Here is a 17,620-nt window from a genome sequence, read left to right as displayed (position 1 = left end):
AGAGGAAACCCTCCAGGACTGGGGGAGAAGATCTTGTGCTGACGGAACTCAGGTTCTCATTTTATCTTGATGCCAGGGGAGGGTGAGGAAGAAGCCAGCTCTTGAAGCCTGTGGTGGAGAAGGTACAACGTGGCTTTTGGCAAAGCCAGCCATTGGATCAAGAGATCTCTTGTTGTGGGGAGAGCTGACTTTCCGGAAATTGCCAGGTCCTTACACAAACTCCTGCTCTGAGCTGGGAAGCCTGAAGTTCCCTTTGGCTGCTGCTGCAGGCTCCTGCAGCCATCCCAGCTCTGCTGTGTGCTGTCTGGCTCCTGAATGCACTTTCCACAGGCAGTTTCCTTTGGTAGCCGAAATAAGAAATGCCTATGGTTACGGTGATTTTCTGTCTCAGTGTACTGTATTACTATTAGGAACAAAATGCCTCTGCTTACTGTATTCCCCTGCAGCACAGAGCAAGAAAGGGACCAAGAAGAAGAAAGTTCTTTCTTACCCAGCTAGAATCCTTATTCTCAAAGGTTTTTGTATGGATGCCCATAGTCTGCTTTGGCACTTCTCTGAGCAAGGCAAGGCCAGACCCTCAGCATGAGCCACCTTTATCTCCTGCCTGACCTCAGGAGCCATGCCCCTTCCCTTGGCAGCAGGACTGGCCCCTGCCTGGCAGGAGCAAGCACTCAGACAACGGACCATTGCTTAGCAAAGAAAGAGACCTGGCAGCTTGTGGAGACAGAGCTCATGAATCCAAAGTCCAGTGTGGCCAGTGTGTTCCAGGAGCTGGAAAGTGCCTGGCTGCTGCAAGTGGTGACTGACTGATGACAGCATCCAGAAGGAGGGATTGAGTACATTGTCCCTCCGCTTAGAGGGCTCTACTCAGTGTTTGATCGCTGCAGAGCTCTCGTGTTGCTCTTTCTCTGCCCTCCCTGACTCAGCCTGTAGGACACAGCTGTGTAGTTGGGCTTGGCTGCCTGCTGGAGATGTTGCCTAATTACTGTGTGTCACTTTCTAGCTTAAACTCAGTTTCTTTCTGATCTCTGCTTGTTCAACACAAGCTGGTAATGGAGGATGGGTGGTCATGAGACTGCTCTATACTGGCAGAGAAAACCCTGCTCTCAGATGCAAGCCAGGTGTCCCTGCCAAGCCTTTCACACTGCTCTTGCATTAGCCCTGAGGCCATGTGCCTCCTCCCAGCCTGCTCCACCCCATTCATCTATCTCCCACAAAAGCCTCCTGTCCCCACAACTGTTAATCCATGAAGCAGACAGTTGCCTGGGGGAGGTTATGGTTATAAGAAGCCACCTCTAATATGGCTTTAAGCTTCCAACCAGCTCCAAGGCTTGTATTTGACTATCTGTTAGGTGTTGTATAATTGGGTGCTCTGCATTGTCGAGATCCTGCAAATACACACCCAAATGCTTCATTCTTTGACCTGAATTGCCAGTACTTTATTTGCAATTAAGTCTTATTCTAGCCTTGCTCAGTCAGAGAAAACCTGATGCCTGTTGCACACGTGGGGGGAAACTGAAATCAAAGAGGTGCCCAACATCATGACCATTACTAATAGCTTTAAGGCTACAAGATGCAAGATCACCTTGTCCTCAAAGACTGCAGCTTTCCTGAGCTATGTTGGGTTTGCTCCCAATGGGGGAAAGTAGCTCCCTGGTGCCATCTCTGTCTCCAAGGAGGACTTTGCTCCAAGTCCTACCTCATCCGTGTGAAGGCTCCTCTGGTATGTGGTCCAGGGTGTTTCCTCATTGCCTCTCCCCATCTGAGGAGCCTCTGTGCTGGCTGCTAACCCTGACTGCAGCCAGCCAGATGTGAAGGTGCTCCTGGGTGCTGTGTGGATGTACAGCATTGCTGCTGTTTGCAGTTGCTCAGCTGTCAGACTGGATTCTGGAGGATGTGAAATGGGTGACACGTGCACAAAGCATCTTCTGCCAAGTCAGGCAGATGAGCATCTCTATTCAGAACTTCTCTTTATTACCACGTATTGGATATACTTTTTTTTTCTTTAAAGGAACAGTTTTGCCACAGAGGAAAAATCCCTCAGAATTGTTATCCTGGAGGTTTTTGTAGTGCTTGGTTCTGTGTGGAACGTTGGTATTTGCTCAGCTGTGTGCCAATGGATATGGCACAGCACACACACTGGAGCCCCATCTCCCCAGCAGAAGGGGTTTCATTCCTGTCACTTTGGCTCTGACAATGAAGAGCTGAGGCTTGGAAGGGCCTCGCATGGGACCAAAGCATTCCTGGGGAAATCTGATGTGACAGCACACTGAAAACAACCCCCCTGCAGCTTTCCCTGGCCCTTGGCTATGGGTTGACATCATTATTTTCATGTATACTATCCCTTCTGTTGCAGTCCATACCTGCTTCTGCCTTTTGCAATAACTGGGCAGCCAGAAAAGTCTAATAACTGAGAGGGAGAATACTGTTGTCTTGCCCATCTAGTCCTATCCTCAGACACAGAAGGGGCCAGAGCTGTTAGGATTCCCCTGGTCCTGGAAGCAGAGGGTCCTCCCCATGAATCAGCACACAACAGCTTGATGCTAGTGTTTTATGGTGCAGTCGTCATAAATAACTGGTATTATTTGCTTTCTCTGGTTAAAGAAAAGTATTGTTGTACCCCAGTAACAACGGGGAAAACAAATGCCAGCATTTATCATGCAAGTGCTGGCAATAATAGAGGTCAAGTGGATTTATAGTGCCAGAATCCATTATGTCTTTGAAGACTAATTAAAACATTAAATGAGATGCTTGTCCTACCGGAGGCTGCTTTTTTTCCCCCTCCTCCTTTCTTTTCTTGCTGCTGTGCTCGCTTCCCCCACTTCCTTGCTGTAATAACAGAGCATGAGCTTGGCAGAGCTTTCCTTGATTATATGTCAGTAGCGTATGATTTGAGGTGGTCTGTGAGCATTTGGAGTGCTGGAGCGTATCTCCCCTGTCACCCCTGAGCCTGGGAGGGCTTACAGATGTCATGGTTTAAAAACCAGGCTGAAACCAGGATACCAGACTAGTCTTCTGCCCCAAATCAAGGTTCTGAACTGCTGGGCTCTGTACCAAGGAGAGAGGCAGTTGTCTGGGCTGGAAGAACTAACCCAAAAACCAAGTTGGTATCTCTCAGTTAATACAGGTACAGAGAGAATTGACCTTTTCCTGTAAGTCTTGGCTGTCTAACCTTTCCCCACCGGTTGTCTTTGGAGTCCACTGTCAGGTTTAATTCTGCTTCCTCCTGTACAGCCACCCCAGAGGGATACAGCGTGTTCCCAGCCTGCAAATAGAACTGTCGCTTGATCTGCTCTGGGGGGGGGGGGGGTTCGCTTTGTCTCAAGCAGGGATGGAGTAGGCAGCTCTCCAAGCTGCTGGAGATGGGGGAGAGCCTCAGAGTTATCAAAGCGCATGTCAGCTTGATGAGAGCTCCTGGCAGGGCTCCCTGAGTCGCTGCTACACGTTCTCTGCTCGATCTTGTCAACTGCAATCTCAGGAGCCCTGCTTAGATATGGAGACTGTCCACAGAGAACAAAGCTGCTCACACTGTCTACCCAGCTTTGCTCTACTGCAAATGTACAGGGCGTGATCCCATCATTATCCTCTGATAAAACACTTCCCTGTCTTTTCTGTGGCTACATCACGCTTTGTAGCAAGGTACTGTTAAAGAACTTGTTACGTGAGCGTTTCTCCTGTAATTGCGCTTTGAAAACCAAAGACTTCCCTTGGTTTTCAAGGTTTCTCTTTCCTCCAGAGACCATACTGGTCCTGGCAGTATGGAGCTGGGGACACATCCCAAGGGAACAGGAGAAGAATGGGGGGAAGATGCTGTGCTTGCTGTGTGTGCCATGTCTGAAGGGGGCCTATAGGGATGCTGGGGAGGGACTCTTCATTAGGGACTGTAGTGATAGGACAAGGGCTAACAGGTTAAAACTGAAACAGAGGAAGTTTAGATTGGATCTAAGGAGGAAATTCTTTCCTGTTAGGGTGGTGAGGCACTGGAATGGGTTGCCCAGGGAGGTTGTGAATGCTCCATCCCTGGCAGTGTTCAAGACCAGATTGGACAAGGCCTTGGGTGCCATGGTTTAGTGTGAGGTGTCCCTGCCTGTGGCAGGGGGGTTGGAACTTGATGATCTTAAGGTCACTTCCAACCCTAACTGTTCTATGATTCCATGAAGGACCTGGCGCAGCTCTGCTTAAAATGAGCTTAAAAAGCCCAAGGAAGGTACAGAGCATGCACTGCCAAACATCTGGACATGAAAAGAGACTTTAAATAACGGTCCCTGCATCCATGTCATCACAGGTAGCACAAGGATGTGCAGAGGGCCATCCCTATCTCTGAGACAAAGTGGATGGGTCTAGATGGGTGTCTGACATGGATATGTTGGGTTAGTGTCCCAAAGACAGAATAGGGAGTGTGTGAGGTGGAGAAAGCAGGGGTGTCTCACCTGCAGGCAGGCCAGCACATACATCACCCATAGCTCTGTAGCAGTGTGCTTCCCCCTCCCTGGAGTCCACTGCTCCCTTTCAGGGAGGGAGGTGACTGCTTCATCCAGTTTTAAATCACAAGAATGTGAGAACCGTTAGAGGCACCTCAGCACCAACAGTAGAAATACCTCCCCCCGGATCATGGGGGTGTTGAGCTTGGGGGGGAGATTGTTGAAGAAACCGATTTAAAAGCACAACACCCAAGGAGCTGCAGGAAAACAAGGCATGAATGCAGCCAGTCAGGAGCGTTGCTCAGCTGATGTTCACAAGAAGGTTTCAACTCGCCCTATTAGAGACCTCAGTAAACCTTAAAGACAGAGAGAGCATTTAGAAATGCCCCTGAGGTTTTCCGTTGCTCTGCAGCGAGCTTGGTAAACATGCCAATAAATACTGGAAAGGGAGGAAAAAGCCTTGCAGAGGAACAGACCCGGGTTTTCAGCTGCTCAATGTGTTGCATCCACGGCTGCTGCTCTTGATCTGCACTGGGGCGAAAGGGGCAGAGTTGAATTTTTGCTGAGGATTGGGCAGTGCTGTAGGTATCTCTGGGAAAAAGAACTCGGAGGAGGCTGGAAGTTCTGTCCGGAGCCCTCTGAGGGAATGTCCTGGTCAGAGACAGAAAGTTAATGGAATTCCTTCTGTCGTGGGGTGCTTGTGAGTATGGAAATCCCTCTGCTCTCGGAAGATGGGTGCGTGGAGGCTACCGAGCCCGTCTGCGTGGAGTAAAGGGGAGAAGCTCCAGGCATGCAGTAGGAACTGCTGCCTGGGGGGATCTGCTTTACCATAGCCCTGACTGATAGTACCCTCTTAATCCTTCTAGCTGCTTGTTTGAATGGTGCTGCATGCTCCACCAGCGGGATGGCAGAGCCGGGGGCTCTGTGGGGCCAGCGCTCAGCCCCAGTGCTGCTTGTGTTGTCTTTGGGAAGAAAATGGCTGAGTTGATGGTTCTATGGTTTCATGAGTTGGGTGGCTCTGAAGTTGGGTTTGAAACTCCTGCCTTCTTCCCCTCTCAGCGAAACTGAACGTGGAATCCACACAGTAACAGAGGAGCACCAGCACCAAAACAAGCGAAGACAAATTGTTCTGTGTGCCCTAATTGCCGGGGCAGTCTCAGCTGACTGCATTATTAAATTAGCAGAGGGGAAGGCAGGTTTTCTCAGATCAGAGATTAATGCTTTCTGGCCAGCAGTTTAATGCTATTGCAAACGTAGAGAAGCACCTGAGGATGGAGGTGTGTAATTAAGGACCTTTAGCCCGGTGGCAATGATGGGTGTTTATCTCATCAGACACATTTGGCTCCTTTCTTGCTTTCCTGGAAGTGGCCGTTAAAAGCTGCTGTGACGCACGCTCACTTCCAGGTGCTGGTTTCACCTCTTAGGCATTGCTTTGAAACCCAAGTGTAGCAGCTGATGGTGTGCTTGTAGGTGGCTTTTATTCCCGACCCACCTCACTGCTCCACACAGAAGACTCTAGGTTATTCTGTGGGAAGCCAAGAGCAGCTATAGCCATGTCCAGAATGTGCTGATGCCCACAGGGAGTGCAGGGGAGTGGTGGAAGCTGGGTGTAGGGCTTGTGTCTCCCACTAAGCTGGTCTCTGTTTAAGAGCTCTGGGTCCTCTCGGCTGAAAACACGCATCACTGATGCCTCGGGGGAGTGTAATCTTGAGTGGCATTTAGGGCATGGAAGGGGAGTCCTGTCCAGAGTGAAGCAGTGTCTCTGGCAGGGCGGTGGGTTGTGTCTGGCCACTGAGAGGGGTGCAGCTCTCCCCATCTTGTGGTGGGAGGGGGATTGGGTTTGATCGTCTCAGCTGTCTTCATGGCTGAGTGCACATCCAGGCTGTGGTGATGGATGTGTTCAGCTACCAAATAACCCAGACCTTTCATTGGTGTCTAACAGCATGAGCCCTTCCCAACCTGTTCCAAGGAGATTCTTAAGATAGGTTCATAAACATAAGATACCTTATAGAAGATCTTAGTAAAAATAAGACTGAAATAAGAATGGTGAAGAGTTCTGCGTGCTTTGTGGAGGGCAGCAAAGTCCTTTCTTCCTGCCTGCTCCAAAGGGATGCAGCCCCATGTCTGAACCCTCGCCAATGTCAGCAGCAATTGCTGACCTTCCAGAATGAGATCCTGTTGTTACTGAACTGCTGCCAAGTGAGCAACTGGCTTTGCCTTGTGGAAAGGGGGAGAGTTTGGAAGAAATGATGGCTGCTTGTTGTTGGGTTTTCCTTGCTCTCTGTGTATTCACATCCATGCCTGTTCTGGGCCTGATGTCAGTCCCTTCTGAACCCAAAGCCTGGTAATTGTTTTGCTGATCTGAGTCTTTATGGCTGCAAAAATAAATCACTTTAGGGGAGTGAGGGGCAATGAAATGAACTTTAGGTCATTTATAGCTAAGATGTGATATATGTGCATGGCCTTTAGTGAAGTCCCAGCTGATCTGAGCTTGTCTCGTGCCTCATGAAGCTGAGCGAAGTTGAACTTTCCGAATCAGCGGTGTCTGCTACCTGGTGGCTTTTCCATCTAATCCCCATGTTCTGTGTACAGGCTTGACTTGGTTTCTGAACGCTGTGCTTTCCCTCTCACCAAGTTTGTCCAGCGAGCACTCGGTGGCACCACAGTTAGAACAGGGTCTCTGGGTGCTGCTGTAGCGTAAGCAGTGGTGCTGCCAGGTGGTGCTGGGCACGGGGGAATCTTTAGGTTTGGTGAGTTTGCTGTTGCAGGAACCACACAAAGCTCTGTGGTTTCCGTTCTCAGGGTGATGGGTTTCAATTCGCATGCATTCATTCACCCTCCCCCAGGGCTTCCCCTGAAGCTTGGAAGTTCTCATGGGACCTTGAGGGGACAGGTTTGGTTGCTGCCTCTGGGCATCGTGCGGTGCTCAGCTAAAGGGAACCTTCCAGGAAGATCAGGGAAGGAGGGGCAAAGTGGTAAGGACATGGTAAAGACATCCTAGGAGCATTTTGTAACCCTGGCCGTTAGTGAGCAAGGCAGCAGCAGCTGGAAGCAGGTTGGAGGGAGACAGGGATGTAAAGGAGAGCTTAGCAAGCAGGGGTCCGAACTGAGCGGTGTTTCACCCACTCTGTTATTGCTGGAGTGAAATCTCAAACAGCTATCATGAATGCTGCCAAATTTGGATTTCTCTGTCAGGTTCAGGGCAAGGTTTTGCTTCTCTTAAGGCTGAACCTATGATAGAAAATATTTGCCCCTTCACTTCCTTTTCTAGCCCTTGTGACTGTAGAGAACGCTCAAAGCTGCATCCCAGATACACTCTTTAAGTTAGAAACATGAAGCAACAAATGCACCGAAGTATTAAACTATGGCTTTGTTCTCATTCTGCCATGCCAGCCTCATGACTTTTGTGGTTTAGAGTGGGGTTTGTAACTCCTGAATTCCAGAGGCCTCACTGGAGATGAGGGTTGCAGTGTGACCCCTGTACTGGTCTGATAGCACAAGCTTCCCACCGCCCTCACTGCTGCTGACTGTGCTGTGATAGACCCAAAGCAGTAGAGAAGCCCCCCACATGTGAGCCTCAAGGAGGGCACAGCTGCAGCATCCCATCCCTTTGCCTTTGTAGTTAACAGGAGCAGAGCATTCTGCACTGAATTTTGTCTGTGTGACATTAGTGCTGCCAGTGCGTGACACCCTCCTGATGCGAGAGTGCGTTGTTTTGCAGGAGCCAGGCCAAAGAGACTCCAAAGGAACAGCATGGACAGCTTAGACCTCCTGAAGTTCCCTTCTGAAAAGGTAAGCAAAGATGTCTGGCCTCAAAGATGAAGTATCAGTAGGAATCTGTAATGGCTTGTTGACTGGCTTCATTTGCAGGGAAGTATGCAATTAGCAGATATCATTGGAGTCAATGGGATTAACCAAAGAGAGTTTCTAGAGAGCTTGGAGGAGAGGAACAGCTGGTCTGACTGAAAAGGCACTTAACTGAGAGCTGAAAAAGCCACTTCTGTGCTTTTTTGCAAACCCAGCCCTTCATTGAGAGGATAATTGTTAGCATTTTAGCCCCTTTAGTGGCTGGTGGCAAATCTCAGTGCCTTATTACCCCAGCAGAGAGCTGCACTGGGAGCAGACGGGGAAGGAGAGGGCAGGAGCTGGTGTGTTGCAGGAGGCAGAGGGGTTTGCTCCAAGGGGCTCTAAGGATTCCCCCTGCTCTGGTTCAGTGCTGGCAATGTCAGACCCACCAGCTCAGCGTTTCCTCAGTGTCCCCAAGGCAAAGGCTGTTTGCACAGTGGATGCTTTGAGCCTTTCCACCCCCCAGGATTGATTGAACTTCTCAGGAAATCCTGCACAGATCACTGTGTGTGCCCATTGCCATGGGGCTTGCTCATGCTCTTTCCCAGAGAAGGTGGCCAGGCAGGCAGCCGTGCTCTGCCTTTTGGGAATGGCTTTGGCACAAGCAATGTTCCTTCATGCAGTGCTTTCCAGGCACAGCTCTCCCCAGTGTCCAGGGTGAGGTTCCCTCTTACAGGAGTGTTGCAGAGAGGAAAACATGCCCAAGTTGCAGGAAGGTGCAGCCAATGGGAAACAGCCTCAAGCCCGCAAACCCGTTTGAGTGCCTAAACCTCCCAGTAAGCACTGGGAGGGCCAGACAAAAGCTCCTCCCTGAATTAACTCTTTTTGGGAGCTAAATGCCAAACATATTTGTACATTTTTGCTAATTCTCCCAACTGCCTGTTGGCCATTTTGGCTCTGACCTGCTTTAACCCATTGACTCCAGCTCCAGGGTGCTGGTAGTGGCAGGGACAGTGATAGCCGGTGCCAGAGAGACATTTGACTATGTATCCTCATCGCAGCAGCACGGCCCCAGGACTGGCAGGGAGAGTTTTGCTGATGTGTGATTTGCTGTCAATGCTGTTGCTTTCCTACTCTTTGCTGTAAAAGCTGAAGCTCATTCAGTAGTTCGGGCAGGGTTATGGGATTTCAGGGGTTTCACAGGGAGGATGGAGCAGACGGGGCTGTGGGTACTCTGGAGTCAGACATGAGTAGTCCTCTTCCCCCTGCAGTGGTCCTGTGGGGTGCGTGCAGGTTCACCTCTCCTTGCAAAAGTGCTTTGGATGCAATTCCACTCCCTCTGTCCCACTGCAGCTCCCAGGAAGGGTGATTACAGTCATGGGAGAGGGCTGTTGGCTTCAAGCTTGCAATGGTGAGGAATCAGCGGATTGAACTGCGATCAATCCAGCACCCTCATTATCGGCTTACCCTTTGCCCATCATCTGTGCCAGAGACAGCCTTCGAAGTCCTCAGGGAATCCCATAATCACTCAGGCCAGGAATCCTTGCCCAATGCCCCCGCACAGAGCAGTGTCTGGGCAGTGTATCTCCAGAAGCACCCACGTCTGTTCTGAGTGTCACATCAGACAGCAGGACCGCTGCTTCCCTGATCATTCTTCTGCAACCTGTGCCTTATTCCTTGTTTTGAGCTTCTCTGGTTTTAGCTCGCAGCCATTGGTTCTTGTTTATTCCTCTCTCTACGAGCCTAAAAATCTCTTCATCACATGCTGGCTTTTACCCTGAAGGTTCTGCTTGCTGTAATTGAGTCATCTATTCTTTTTGTCAAGAACTAAGTGGTCTGAGGCTCTAAGGCAGTAAGGGCTTTGTAAGGCAGTTTCTTTCCAGTTCTGAAATCCACTTCTGTAGTTGCTTTTCAAAATGCTGATGCCAGCCTGGCTGCAGTTGGTCCCATCAATAACATTCAGGGGAATGAATCTCTCCTTACTCCTTCTTGATATTCCTGTTTGTATTGCAAGGAATGGAAAAGCCATTTTGGCTACAGCGTCTGAGTGTGCTGGTGATGTGCTGTGACTTCAGATCCTGTTCAGTATTGTTGGCTCTTTGGTCTGTGTGCCCTTAAATCCCAACTCCATGGGCCCTTGGGTCATCTCCTGGGCTGCTTTCTCCTGTCTGTAGTTGCTGCAGTGAGGACACCCTGGGGCATCCCCTCAGTGCTTTATGTATGATAACGGGGTGGTTTGCAGCCTGGAAGCACTAAAGCCCAGAGCATCAAGCAGGTTTAGGCACTCAGTTCCCACCAGTTAAAGTGGCTCGTGCCTTTAGTAAGTGTGGTTGGAGCTAAATGCTGAATACTCCTGGTGCTTCTGTAGCAGGGCCTCATCTGCCTGACAGCAGTAATGAGGCCGTTATGATAATACAGGCAGGGCCATTAAACTTGAGTCTTTTGACAGAGAAGGGATAGGGTTGTGCATGTCTTATGGGAAGGGGGTGAGAATGGGAGAGCCAGGCATGGGGCAGGGCCTCGAAAAGGGGCTGCAGTGAGAAGGGACAAAGGCTTCAGGAAACATGTAGCCTCTGCCATCTCACTTTCCTCATGCCTTATACAGGGGTGATCATCCTGTGTTTCATGTCCATGGGAGCACTGAGCACAGGCATTTCCGGGAGCAAAGGAGGACAGCAGTGAGAGAACAGGGGACGGCTTGTAACTGTCTGCTGCAGTTAGTCATGTTAGCCTGCAGCCCCCACGTGCTTCTGGTAGCATGAGAAAGAGCAGAATGGGACTCCAACCATTCATGTTAATCTGCCTTTTAGGAAGCTGTTGGGTAAGGGCCCTGCTTGCTGAAAACAGTGGGAGATGCTGAGGCAGACAATGCTCCGTCTGTGCCGGGAGCCACCTCCTAGAGGTGGGAAATGCTGGGGAGCATCCAGGAAAGCTGTGTTCCCTGCGGCATGGTTGGGTTATCCATGGCTTGGTGTAGGCTGCTGCATGGCTGGGCACCGGGAAGGACTGAAGGTGCAGCAAGCGGAGGTACTTGTGCCAAGGGCTTGCTATCCTGGGCAAGATGAGCTTGCCACTGCTTGGAAGAGGTTTTTGAATGTGGTTGCCAGAAATCACTAGCAGCAGTGACTGCTTCTGGACCTTTCATCCATCATTCCCCATGCCCATAAATAAACCATATGATTCTACCTGTATACCTGGGGTTTTAAGAGGATGCTACTTCTCCCTGACTTCTCCTTGTGGAGGAGGTGACTGCTGTGTGTTGCTTGGGTGATGCTTCCTCTCCCCTCACTAAAACCATGTGCTGTAGGGATAGACAAAATATCCTCACTCAACCCAGCTCATGAGGAGTGGCAGCTCGCACCACCCGAACTCCACATTAACTCCTTGCTTCTGTCTCCTGTTCTGTGGATACTTGCCAACAGATCTCCACAGAAACCAGAGCCAGGCAATTTGTGCAATGACTGTTTCTTGCTTTCCCAAGGACCAGAATGGGGACAGCCATCATGTGGGAGACCTGAAGATCTCAGGGAAAGAGTTCTCGTCGTTGCCTGCGAGGTCAAAGAAATACCGGGAGCACCACTCCAGCTCGGAGAGGAAGCCCCAGGGGCCAAGTACATCACCACTGCATGCCAGCGAAGTCCGAGTCCAGGTCTCTCAGTCGGTAGGAAGATGATGCTTTTCCTTTAGTACTGATCTGGGAGTTTCTTACAGTGTGTTGGTTCTTAACCTCATTTCTAACCTGCTCTGGGGGTAGTGCTGTGGCTGGAAAACAGAGCCTGCATCTAGCTCTGCTGGTGACTGTTGGGCAACTATGGACAAATTCTGCTTTTTTGAGCCTCCATCATGAGCTAGTTTATGAGAGCTTGATATTTAATGGTGGTATTTGTAACCTCCTGAGGGACAGGAGTCTAGACCCGAGTTTTCCTGAGTATGGGGCTCTCAGGATGTGATGACTCCAATTCCAAAAACACACAGCAATTGGGATCCCTTGCTTTGTGGAGCCTGACTTGAGCAGCCCTCTGGGGGCTATGAGGGGCGGGCTTGTTGCTTTCAAGACACAAAACCCTTTCCAGTTTTTTTGACGAACAACCAAAAATGCTGCTTGCCATTGCCAAATCTGGGACCTTAGGAACTGTTCTCTCTCATGTCCTGATTGCATTGATGGTCTCCGGAGTGGCAGTGGGCAGAGTGGGCTCTTTGAATTCATCGATCATTAGGGAGAGATGATGAAAAGCATTGTCTAGGAGCTTCTCTTTGGAAGCAAGTTAGGTGGAGCGTGCTTCCTGAAGAGCAGGAGCTGGCCCCAGTGTCAGTGTTTTGTGGGTTACTGGCATGCAGCAAATCCTGTGCTGGTGTTGAAGAGCTCTGACTCAGTCTGTGCTTGGCTCCTCTGAAGGTGGTGGGGATCCGTGTCCTGGAAAGCTCTCCATGGGCCTTTTTGATGTCTTTAGCTCTTTGTTAGGCTGCTATCTTCTGGTTGTGTTGATGTTTATGTTGTGACACACAAATACAATGCGCTGGGGAGGGTTCATGCAGCTGTGTTGGTTTTGTTCTCAGTCCTGGAGACGGGGATCACACCCACAGAGGATGGCATGTGTCTGGCTTATGGGAGGGGATTTTGAGACATCAGAGCGTGGTGATCTCAAGTGAGAAGACCCAAGTCCTCAGCTTGGCGTTGCCAGGAGATATGGAGCATAACAACAAAGATTTAATGATTGCATGGGTGCTTGAGGGTACTTGGGCTCTTGCTTTATCCTGAGACTGTAACAGTATCACAGTGCTGCGATCATGCAAAGACTCCGGATGGAATAAATCCAAGCCAGGAAAGAGAGGCCTATTTTTTTCCTGGCATTTAAAAGCAAAATAAACTATTTTCATGCTGCGTAAGAAAGGGTCTGAGCTGCAGAGCTTGGGATGAAGCCTGTCTGTAGAGTGGGGATGCTTCAAGCATTCAGTCCTTTGTTCCTGGTCTGAGGATCACAGAGCGAACGTGCCCTGCTGTACCTGTGTGCATGTCATATGTACATATCCCTCTGACCACAGGCATTCCTGATCTTCAGTTCTCCGTTCACTGGAGACAGGATCTTTACACCAGCTGGGGTTTTTTTAGACTTCTCTAAGTTCATTCTTCATTCCCAACGGTGCTTATGGAAATGGTCTAATAGGAAAAGCATTTCCTACTGCTCACCGGTGCAAACATGATCATTGAGAAGGAAAACAAAGCTCATCTGAGCCAGAAGGGAGACAGCAGCATGGGGGCATGCAAGGCAATAGAGAGGCAGAAAAAAAACCCCACTTCTGCCAAAAATAGCCTTGTATTTTTAACTCAGACGTTCAGCCAGGAGCCAAACAAAAGCCACACTCTGTCAAGAGCAAGGCAAAAAGCATTCCTCGGGGTGTAGCTGTGAGCACATAGGCTGTGTCTAAGAAAAAGCCCCATGGGACTCTGCCAACCACCAGTGACCTCGTGAGAGTACACATGGGGTTTGGTGAATGTCCATGAAAGAGCAAGTGAAGGCATGGACACACAAAGCCAGTGGCAGGAGGTGCCTCTGGGGGTTGTGCTGCTCCTGACTGATGGAATTGTGTGAGCAGGGGAGGGATGTGCTGCTCCTCCCCTGCTTCAGGGGATGGGTGAGCACCCAGCGGGGACTCACAGGGTACCCAGGGAGGTTCAGGCTCCACCTGGCTCCTGCAGTCATGTGCTGTGCCTGCCTGTCCTCCTGAGGCCTTTTCCCTGTGTGCCCTGACTTTGCTCTGTGTGTGTTAGCTCCCCACTTGCTCTGGATCTGGGAGCTGAGCCCTGGGAGTCCGTTTTCAGTTCAGTTCCCAGGCGCTCCTGGTGCACACAGGATTGGAACAGAGTGGAGTGAATTCAGCAGGATGCACGGAGCAGCAGTGTGTGGAAAGAAGTGACATCTTCCTCCTTGCAGAGACTGAACGTCTCGGTTTGTGCCCAAAAAGAATAGATCAGTGCACACTGCAGTGGCTGGGAGAGAAGGGTAACTGCTTGTCTTATGTCTTAAAGAATGCCCCTTATTTGATATCTAATGGACCATTGTCCACATCCCATCAAAATGACAGTGACGAGTGGTTTATTGGGTTTCCTGCAGGCCAGTAGCTTTCCAGAGTTACACAGCTTGTGTATAGGGCTCGTGCTCATTGTAGGTGGATGTTCAGGTGAATCCTGGTTTGTGCTGGTGCTCAGCTGGCACTTGGGCCAGCCTGAGCTTGTAGCATAGGCCAGAACAGTTAAAGTCAAGGTCGTCTTGCCAAAAGCAAAGCAACCCATTGCCTTGAGTTCCGCTTTTGTCCCTGTCTGTTGGGGCTAGCTGGGCTGTGCCAGTCTGTTGTAGGGGACTGGGGGTGCTGTAATCCCCATCCATGGGAAACTTTCTAATGAAATGTAGCAAACCCCAAGCAGGATGGAGAGAAGCTGTCTCTGGTCAGGCTGAGACCAGAATCCCCCCCGATCCCTCATTTTGTGAATGTTCAAAGCAAAAATCCTCTTTAACCCATCAGTAAACAGCGAGTCCTTAATTAGAGGTGAGGTCTAGCGACTGATCTGGGATGCCACAATAGCTGCTGTCCCACCAGAAGGTGTGACCTCAGACTGCACACGCGGTCCTGCGCGCTCCTCTCCCACGGTCTTTTTGCAGGGGGACACTGAGGCTGTGTGCAGGGATGCCCGGGAAAAAAACCTCATCCCAGGACTCGCAGGCCCCAAGCCCAGTGTTGTAATCCCTGGATGAGTCCTGCTGCCAGCACAGCCAGCGACCTCCTTGCAGAGGGCCCTTGTGCAGCAGCAGGTCTCTGGCGCAGGGAGGTCCTGCGGGTGCGGTGCCTGAGTCAGAGCTCCCGGGTTCGCTGCCCGTCTCTGCCTCTTGTTTACCTCCCTCTTCCCCGTCTGTGTGGTGGGGTAATGCTGCTTCCCTGCCTACCCTGGGGAGGTTACAGAGGCGTGATGATGGCTGTAAAGCTGTTTGAGCTTCGGATGGCAGGAGCTGTGGTGGTGTTATTAGCAGTGGTGGTGATGATGATGCTAATTACTGAGCTGCTGGGAAACTCCCCATGGGAGGAGGTGGGAGAGGGAAAAGGAGGCGAAGTGAGCTTGGGATGGAGAGGAGCCTGACCCTGCTGGCAGCTCTGTTGGACCCTGGGAGAAGGGCTCAACCTGTTGGCAGAGCCGTGGGGATGCTGGGATGGATGGGAGAAGCCATGGCCCAGCTGCTGCGTAAGGTAGGAAGCGTGCCAGGGCCTGCGGAAGGTCCCTCTGCGTGGCTTAGGCATTCCTGCTGCTGCTGTGCAGGATCCTGGTGTGGAACCCAATGGAGAACCTACGCAGGAGGGGTAGAGCAATGGGCTTCCTTACCTCTCCCATGGCCCTTAAGTGGGGGAATTTCCCAGCCATGGCTGGTGGTCACTGGGGAGAGAGGGACCAGCACAGCCTGGGTCTGAGAGATGGGAAAGGGCAGGGTCCTCCTCACCTTTGAGGTCCGGTCTGGAGCTCCCATGGGAATACTCAGGGCTGTGAGTATCTGGTTCTCCACCGGCAGAGCAAAGGTGGGTTTGGTGTGGGTGTGAAGTGTTTGGTCACATTTTCACTCTGTTGCAGCCAAGCCTTAAGCAAAAGCAGCTGCATCAGAACTCAGTCCTTGTGCCTGTAGTTGTGGGTGGCTGGATCCGGGTGCTCCCTGAGGCTCATGTACTGTGCACCTTGAGTTTCCTCTCTTTTAAAAGGAACATCAAAGCAGAAGGTTTTGTACCACGTGAAGCTTGCAAGCATCAAAGGCTTGCTCATAAATTTAACCTTCTGCTCTGCTGGGGAGAAGGTCATAACGCTCCAGCTCTCAATTGACTTGGTAATTGTGCTTTAGAGGGTTACTGGAAGGATGGGATTTTCCTAACACTTCAGACAGGTTGTGTCCCCCTCACCACCCCTCAGAAAGAGCAGCCATGGTGCAAAAAGGACAGGGCCCATGGAGGAAATGGGCTGTTTAATCCTGTGTGGTGAGGGGCGAGGGACCTGCCCCAGTTCTGGCCCTGAGTTTAAGCTCAGCACTGAGCTAAAGTCTCTAATGTCAGTGGGACAGTGCATGTGCCAGAGTTCAAGGACTAAAGCAGTTTATTGTATCAAGATCCAAAAGCTGGAGCAAAACCATGGAAAGAGGCGAGGATCAAACCCAGTCCTCTCCCCTCCTCGGAGATCTGTGCTCTAGAAATGGTCCTGTTCATGTGCACTCTCCTCTTCCCAGTGCATCAGCTCGAGGGAGTGCTTCCTCACTCTTCAAACCTGTCCTCAGCAAAGACCATTTATAGTCAAGAGAAAGAGGAGCAGTTTGATTGCAGTGATGACTTGCAGAGATGGGTTGCTGATGTATCTAGACACTGAACGATTTGCAAACATGCTGCTGCATCGCCAAACATTCCCTAGGACAAATGTTTTTATAAGACCTTTTTTACGATTACAGTGAGAAACAACAATAAAAGAAGGGGAAATTGTGTAAATCACGTTTCCCCACCCCAAAGGCAGGTTGCCAGAGCAATTCCAATGGGTTTCTCCCTGATGGTGTACAAGGAGATTGTCAGCTCATGGCTGACCCTCTGCCTGGCTCCATCCTGGTGTCACTGGGCAGGGAGCAGAGCTGCAGGGCAGCGTGGCAGAGCGGGCAGGGAGGTCCTGCCTGTCCCTGTGACATCCAGGCAGTGCCCCCATCCATCCCCTGTGGCTTCACTGTGGACTGCAGAACTGGCCGGATGGGTGCTGGGGTGCGAGGATAAACACAGCCTCAGTGCTGTGCTCTGGCCCCAGACCATCCTTCCCCGGGCTGTCTTGTATTGGTTGAGAGAAGATGAAGCCAGTACTCCCTTGCAGTCCCGCAAGAGCTTGAGCATTTTAGGGGCTGCAGCCTTTGCTTCTCTGTGTGGGCTCTGTGTGCATCTTCCCTCTCCTTTAAGATGAGGCAGTCTCATTGATGTGCAAACTACTGCAATGCAAGGGCAGCTCGATGCACACCCTCCTGTATCCCACAGCCTCCGTGTTTTGGTTTGCTGCATGGGTGTAATTATACCATTCTTGTTGGTCAGACTTTCTGTGTAAACGTGTTCTAAGAGCAGGGGAGAGAGGAAGAGAGAAGCTGGAGTCAGGCAGAGGGAAGGCAGCTGCTGCTAAATTTAAGCCTGTTCCTATGACACCTGGAGGCTGCTGTGCTGGTGTCAGTCCTGTTGGAGCTGAGCAGGTAAACACTGAGCTGTGGCTTGCTCTTGAATGCTTTATCTTCCTGTTAGGTTGTGGAACCTTCTGTAGTGCTTTGGGCCTGGGTGAGAGGCTGCACTGAGATATTTTCTAGCTCAGAGGCAGGATGAGCTGGAAAACTTTCTGGATGGCTTGAGTCTGAGAGGTACCAGGAGGC

At 50.8% G+C, this 17,620-nt stretch overlaps 1 protein-coding gene across 3 annotated transcripts in view; it reads left to right on the top strand.

Annotated features, from left to right (window-relative positions):
- Window positions 1-17,620, top strand: part of GPSM1 (G protein signaling modulator 1) — a 70,146-nt gene that overhangs the window by 34,980 nt on the left and 17,546 nt on the right. For all 3 annotated transcript variants that reach the window (XM_062641461.1, XM_062641462.1, XM_062641460.1), the window contains 2 exons: window positions 8,143-8,213; window positions 11,689-11,868. In XM_062641461.1, coding sequence (XP_062497445.1) covers window positions 8,143-8,213; window positions 11,689-11,868 — 251 coding nt within the window. The remainder of the gene's footprint in view (window positions 1-8,142; window positions 8,214-11,688; window positions 11,869-17,620) is intronic.

This window comes from Pezoporus occidentalis, unplaced genomic scaffold (genome assembly GCF_034315485.1).
Source record: "Pezoporus occidentalis ecotype Australia unplaced genomic scaffold, CSIRO_AGI_Poc_V1 ctg68, whole genome shotgun sequence".
NCBI classification, from domain to species: Eukaryota; Metazoa; Chordata; class Aves; order Psittaciformes; family Psittacidae; genus Pezoporus; species Pezoporus occidentalis.
Note: the sequence above shows the minus strand (reverse complement) of the source record. Positions and strands in the feature narration are given on the sequence as shown.